This window comes from Lepisosteus oculatus, chromosome 13 (genome assembly GCF_040954835.1).
Source record: "Lepisosteus oculatus isolate fLepOcu1 chromosome 13, fLepOcu1.hap2, whole genome shotgun sequence".
NCBI lineage: Eukaryota > Metazoa > Chordata > Actinopteri > Semionotiformes > Lepisosteidae > Lepisosteus > Lepisosteus oculatus.
The window spans coordinates 19489145-19496455 of NC_090708.1; the positions used below are offsets into that span (position 1 = coordinate 19489145).

Consider the following 7311-nt stretch of genomic DNA (forward strand, 5'->3'; position numbering starts at 1 on the left):
AGGCAGGGAAGACTACCTTGGCCGTTTTTGCATAGTAGAGTGTCCGTCCTCGGAGCTTGAAGTACCGTTTCTTCCAGCGCTGGAAGGAGTTGGTCTGTTTCATCAGCATGCCTTCTTTCAGAATGGTCTGAAAAAGAGGAAGTGAAGAGGTGAGAACCGTACCACATGCCCCATCTGAGCAGAAGACAAGCGCTTAGGATTTTACTGCTGAACTCAACCTATATAAAAACGTTTGTGCAATCTTGAGCTATAAGCTACCAAATCACTTCACAGAAGAACGATTTACCCATTAAAAAATGATTAATAATGCAGAACCTTAGCTAAAGCTTTTCTGCCTTTGAAGGAGATTCTGGTACAACAGGTTTGTATGTTACTCGGCTTTCCACAGCTCTCCCTAATGGATTCTAGAGGTTGAATCTTACAGCACATGCTATCCATATAGAAATTTGCTATTGCTAAGTTGGACCTGAGGTTGCTGCTGAATTGGGCCTTTGTCTTGGTGTTACAGCCCTGTTGTTTAAGTCAGCTGTGTGCCTTGCGAGTCTTCGGCCAGAGGCTTATCTTCGTCTGCTTGTTAGGCGCGCTTTCGATCCATGCCAGTGGTGTCAAAATGTTTTCAGGCTCGAGCACGTGTGTGCATCCCACAGACTAATGGTGAAAGCAGGTCAGGCTGTCTCTTAGTATCGTACTGCTACAGAAACACCACAGACTGTACTGGTTTACACCTCCAAATTAGCCCATCCAGCACTGCCAACACACTGCTGCTACTGTTAAAGAGCGTGTCTGACTGTTGTTGACACTCCTTCTCGCTCCATCTGCGTTTTTTGTTCCATATTTAAATTCTCGTCTGGTCAAATCAATCCTGCGTGATGCCCACACCAGGCAAGTATCACTAAGCTGCAGGCAGGAAAGAGAGAGACTGCACTTTCACTGCTTCATTAGCTGTGGGTGAAAAAAAAAAAGACACAAACACCTCCCTCCCCCAAACCACAAAAATAATACAGACCCAAAGGCCAAAGCCTTCAAATGGAAAAAAACTCCACAGACTAGGTAGACAGATGACCTCGACTGACACTCGGGTTGCCAGTTCACTGATAAATGATGCACCACGGGTTTATTATTCAATGTTCGTATTACAGTCCTGTGGAGTGCATTAGAAGTGGCTGTCTAGTGATGCAGCCTCGCAACACTGTACGCAAAGGATCGTCTTTGCAATACGATACAGGCAGCACACAAATGAACACAAAAGTATCACCGTTCACACTATATAATTACATCTCGCTCTAAAAAAAGATGTATGGCTGGAATAATACATTACCCTAACACAACGAGAGAAAGACAGACTCCTCTACGTATATCTAGTGCATATTACTTAACACTCTGAAAGCAGGCACAGAAATTTGAGAGAAAGTCATCGACTTCCTCCCTGACCTCTGAACAAGTTGTACTGCCCCTTTCTGTTTCAAGTTCTCTGAAAAGGCAAGAGCAAACTCATAATGTGGTGCCATATTTACCAGCAAGACGATTAACAAAGCACCACATAATTTCTTATCTGCTGCTATAATTAGGCTGCTCTCTTTGCTCCCCAGCCAGGACATTTCCGTTTCCCTCTCCTCCCCCTCTTTACTTCATATCGATATTTCCTGTTGCTCAGTAACCCATTTTTAACTTTCAGGCCTAAACTTAACCCCTCCACCTAATTTTAGAACCTCAGCCAATCTGTGTCACTTCCTGTGTCAACACGCTTGGCGCAAAACGCACACCAAGTCAGAATGTACCATTGTTCTTCTGAGTCATGATCAGAGTCCTTTATCAATGCAATCTATCACCTGGGGGCTTAGGCTAAAATAGCAAAGACATGTCAGCAGCTGCAATGTCTTCTCAGAGTTACAGGACCTTTACTTGGAAATCACTTCTTTCTTGCTTCCACCAAGGCAAAGATGGCTTTGGTGTCACATAACCCAAAAAAAAGGAAGAGATCTAATGGGATCAGCTACAGAACACGAGTGGATCTTTCAAGCTGGCAAAGGTGTCATGGGAGAGTTCCTGCAGCCAAGACCTACTGAAGAAGGAACAGAAGACATATTATGGGAACCTCTTCCGGCCGGCCCAGGTTGCCAAGCTGACAGATGAGGGTTTGCGCTGTGAGGGACACAAGCACGCAGAAAGGCCCCCTGAGCTCCATGCTGAGTGATCCAGTCAGTAACAGGCTGGCCATGCAACACTCTTGATACTCAAAGCACAACCTTTACAGTGTGCAACTCAAAACTGAAGATGGCAGCACAGGCTCAATAATGAGTAACAGGGCAGCATGGAAGCTGGAACACCTCTCAGACACCTTGCCAAGTTCAGGTAACACACAAGAAGCAGTTCATAAGGATGGAAATAAGCCTCCTATTCCATAGTAGTTTGGTCCATTTAAGGTTTTCCATAGACAGGCTCTTATTAACAAAACATAAAATGTAAATACACATTTAAATTCATGTATATGCTTCAGCAAATTTACTCTACAACAAATTCAGCAGACAGTTTTTAGTTCTTACACAGATTGCAAATTAAAAAAACTTGAATCGGATCAAAACACTGTCTAGTAAGAGTATTCTCTTCCACCATTCCTACATTGATAACGGCACCAGACTGACACCACTGTACACTTCTGCTCACCGATGGGGGCAAGATGCTGTCCAATGCCTTCACATCACATTCCTACAGAAAGCATTTCCTTTAACTGATTAAAATGGAAAAGGTCATTATGAGCTCCACTCAGAAATTCACACGCCAAACCTTTCATCCCTTTGAGTGAACATAATTAAATTGCAAATCCCTTATGATCAAAGACGTGTTTAATTTTCTTTTCAAACAAAATAGCTTAATCCTTTCATGGTACAAGATTAGTAAAACACATTGCAAAGCCAGTGCCTTTAGGAAAGTGCACAAACTTTTATCACATTAAAGCTAAAATCTATTTTCATGGATTGCAAAGGAAAAAGGTCTGTATTCTAAGGCTTTGAACTACTATTTGTTACCATGCAGTCATCCTGTACAGTAATGTGTTTATGGCATTAAACCCATGAGGGTGAATCTGACAATCACGTGCCTAGATAATTCTGATCAAGATTCGCCTTTTTGATAAGGATCTTACAGAAAGTACAAAATTATATTTCTTCCAAAGAAAAGGTCAGATCCATGTGATCGCCATCTTCTTTGATTTCTCAGAGCCCCTGAAACATAAATGCTTAAAAAATACACATAAATACAGTAACATAAAACAGCCTATTAATCATTTAATGTCTAGTCCAGTTGATAACATTAGTTTTACATTACTGACATGATATATGAAATCTTATGAGTCTGTCACATTGATAACAGCAAATACATTTCCAGTTTATATTGATTTTGCAGATGTAGAGCAAAAGGAAACAGAACAATCCCAAATGATATGCTCCAGTAAAGCACACAAAATGTTTTGAAAAAACTTAATTCAGGTGCAGATTCACTGACCTATGCATTTTAGTCAGACGTACTATGTTCCTATAACTTACATGACCACTGCACAAGTCAGAGACCTGAAAGTGTGAGTATTTGCTATCAAGCAGGATGTTACCTAACATGGCTTAGAAACATGTGGACTAGGAAAGACGGCAGAGGTGTACAATATTAGCTCGTATCCCAAACGTGCTTTCTTACCCTTAAGCGTTCATGCCTAGTGTCATGACCAAGCAAAACTGACTCAAGGCTCTGCCATCCTGTGACATTAGAATCATTTTTTTTTAAAGATAAGATAAAAGGCAGGGATGACCAGAAAACCTGGTACAGGATACAGGGTGCAGGAAGATCTTCTATAGTCCGGACTTTATGTTACAAGCAATCGAGCTGAATCCAAATGAACAGAACCCACCTCCCCACTGCAACTCCTAAGATCCATGCGGTGCTCCCTGCTCAAAGTCCTCTCCGTGATACAAAAGGGCCGGTCACCCTCGCTCTGCATGCGGAAGCTGTACCACAACAACACCGGAAACTGGCCCTGCGAGTGCATTGCTTCTCCAGGCTGAGAGGGCCACTCCACACCCTACAGCCACCGAGGCTGCAGTGACACGGGGCCCTGCAGCAGGAAACTCGACAGCGACGGTGCGGTCTACCCTTCCTCCTCTGCTACATCAAAAGCTTCAACTTCAAGCTCAAATGAGCTGCCTAGGAAGGCAATTAAAAATCTCAACAATTTCTCCAATGTGTGGGGTGGAGGGCTGGTGGGACTGCGGACAAGGAAAAAGGGTGGGCTCGGTACCGCAGAAACGTCACGCCCCTTGGGTGCTTAAAAACTGGAACTGGAGCTGAAGGTTGTGGGTCCAAGCAAGAAAAGAGGAAATAAAATACATGCATACACCTGTAAGCACAAATCTAGGTACGTATTAACAGAAATCGCTCTGGTGGGTAGCTGCGTCAGCATGCATAGGCTGCTGAAAAAAGAAGAGAGGAAACAACTTTTCGGCTGTGGAGCCTTCTTCGGGTGTGATGAAGAACATCGTCACAACCACACCCAAAGAAGGTTACACAGCCGAAAAGTTGTTTCCTCTCTTCTTTTTTCAGCATGAAAAAAACCTATTACATGTATTAACAGATACACATGCATCTTGTACATATTCTCTACATAGACATACACTGATCAGCACTGACAGTGGTTTTGCAGTAAAGCAGAGCTTTTGCTTGAAGACTTTGAACATTTCTGTGCTTCAATGCACAACAGGCAGTCAATCGTACATCTTTAGAACCCAATCTAAAGCCCAACAGGGACTTGAAACGTAAAATTCCCAAATCTAACAAAAAAGGCCGACTGAGATTATCCTGTGCCAGAGGGCTATATGCAGTATTTGGGGAAACACCACTTGCTTTTAAAAAAAACTTCTACGCTATAAAATCAAAGTAGAAAACATTTTTTACATATCAATTATATTTCATTTGAAATTCTGAGTGGTTATTGAAGAACATACAGAACAGGGAAAAAATGGGACACTGTGTTCTAATCACAGGCAGTACTAAAAAGAATAAAAACTAAAAAGGGCTTCAAAACTGGACTTCAGTCCTGACTGGACACGTTCCAAAACGTGTGAGAATTATTAAGCAACTTCTTCCGAATGGACGACACTGTTCCATTAACTTGCATTAAGATCTTCTCATTTAGCACAGGATGGGTACACTCGTTAGTCGTTCATTCGCATTGCACAAAAATAGGCAGAATGATTAATCCCCGCCGAAAACAAGCATTACAACAATAATAAGACAAGGCAGCAAAGTCCACGAGGAATGCGCATACCATTCCCAGGCCTGCGCTGAGACTGGATGATGTTTTATAACAGGGACTGGCCCCTCGTTGTTCTTTATTAATGGACTTACGGGGGGCGTTGGAGTACTATAACTGAAGTCAAGAGATGGTAACAAAGTACTCTTTTTGTTACCGCATACATCGCACAAGATACAGCGTATTATTCGGACTGCATACACACTACGACGGTTTCAGTCCATCCACATCCATACCACCGATAGCCCATTCCCCAAGCGGTACATTTAAGTACACCTGGAACCCCCAGATCCTTTAAAAAGACATTTGAAAACGTGTATTCCCTGCCGCATAAACTAATATGTCGCCGTAAGCCTTTACGGTCGACGCTGCAGCAGAATGCAGTCCGGATGCTCACGGCGTTATTAGCCCGAAGACCCAGGTTAAGGGTTAATTTAATTTTATACACCGGTGTCTGAGAAAATCTTTATCAGCGCTAGTTCTGGGTTTCCAGCAACCTGTAGAGGAGCTACCGCCGCCCCCCGACACTGTCGCCACAGCAGCACCGCTATATTCAATATCGCCGAGAAGAGTACACAATGTCTTAACTTGTCCGTACCCCAGTTCAAATACTAAATGCAAAATAGCCGCGGTCAGAGCTTTGCTCTTATCGGCACGGAATCGCCGCAAGAGCCCCGGTCTCTCAATCATTAACCGGTGAACCGGCGAGGGAGACGCAGGGCTCGGCTGCAGAACCGACAGGCAGCTATACCGGCGTATGCATCAGACACCGGCGACACAACGACTCCCGAAGCGCTCTCATTGCCAAAGACATCTAGCTAATTTACTTTTCCTTCAGCGCAGGAGAAACTAACACGAGAGACAGCGCAAAGCCCCTTTTCCCCCACGCGTAGCGGTGGCTAAGCTGAAATTGCGGTTAAAGCACAACGGTCTCTAGCCTGACTTCGGGAGCGAATCAAATGGTTAAATGTAATTGTGCGTACAAAATGTTGTAGAAGCACAGTCCCCCCCGCTCTGTGACCAAAATATAAATAAAGAAGCCTGGACAGAATATTTAACTAACTTAAACATTGCACCTCAATGAGCGATACTAAGAAACATAATTAGATTGGCTCCGGCAAAGAGACCTTTCATGCGCTTCTGGATACGGGACTCTGTGCACAAATCCACACCCCCTGTGGAAAAAAAAATCGCACAGCCAGCACCGAAAGTTACACAGAGCAGCAGGCAGGCCTGAGATCCCCCTAAGCAAGGAGGAAAGGAATGGGAAACACCGAGGCATCCCCCCGGCCTGTCGTATATGCCGCTACAACACTTCCCCGCTCTGTGTCCATTTTGATGAAGTACCTTGCTTCGGATCTGGCCGGAGGTGGACACTTTGCGGATCAGTTTCTGTGGAGATCCGGGCTCCTGCTCCGGCTCGCTGTCTGACGATTCTTCCAAACACCTGGCCGCGGCCTCAGCTCCAGCCGCCGCCGCCATCCTGACATGCAACCCGGGGACTGAAAACCACGGGGTGTCGGCGCCACCGGGCGGCAGCACCGCAGACTCTCTCCGGCTTCGTTCGCTAGCACCGTGTAGCGGACACCTGTGGAAATGTGTGCCGTGTAGCCGGTGAAGTCAGTCAGCCAGAGAAGCAATTTCAGTCATAAATGTTTAATGAGCAACTCCTTCTATGAAATGCAGCTTAAAAAATAAGCGCCGAAATACAAAAAAAATCTAATATATTTACAATACTATATGGCTTTCTGCTTGTTTTCTTTTTTTTAACCAATAAAATAGTTTTTATTTTTGTTTTATTATTTTCAATTACATTTTCTTCAAAACATGTTTTTACAGCAAAAAGAATATGGATATAAGAATCCCAAGGTATCCCTTGTCGTACAATATTATTTGAATGTAGCGCTTGCAAAAAAACGAACCTCAACAGTGTGTTGAAGTGCAGATCAGCTTCTAATCTAAGTGTAGCGAGTCCAAATTTACTGAACGATATATATATATATTTGTTTTGCCAG

At 43.8% G+C, this 7311-nt stretch overlaps 1 protein-coding gene across 5 annotated transcripts in view; it reads right to left on the bottom strand.

Annotated features, from left to right (window-relative positions):
• LOC102694240 (diacylglycerol kinase delta) overlaps positions 1-6886 on the bottom strand; it is a 48615-nt gene extending 41729 nt beyond the window's left edge. The window contains exons 1-2 of one of the 5 annotated variants that reach the window (XM_069197511.1): positions 6644-6886; positions 17-127 (exon numbers count right to left, since the gene is read on the bottom strand). In XM_069197511.1, the coding sequence (XP_069053612.1) occupies positions 17-127; positions 6644-6778 (246 nt within the window). In that variant the 5' untranslated portion in view covers positions 6779-6886. Of the gene's footprint in view, positions 1-16; positions 128-3898; positions 4362-6643 lie in introns of those variants that run through there. The other 4 variants (XM_069197513.1, XM_069197515.1, XM_069197510.1 and 1 more) reach the window with 4 other exon arrangements.
• Positions 6887-7311: the final 425 nt, after the last annotated feature.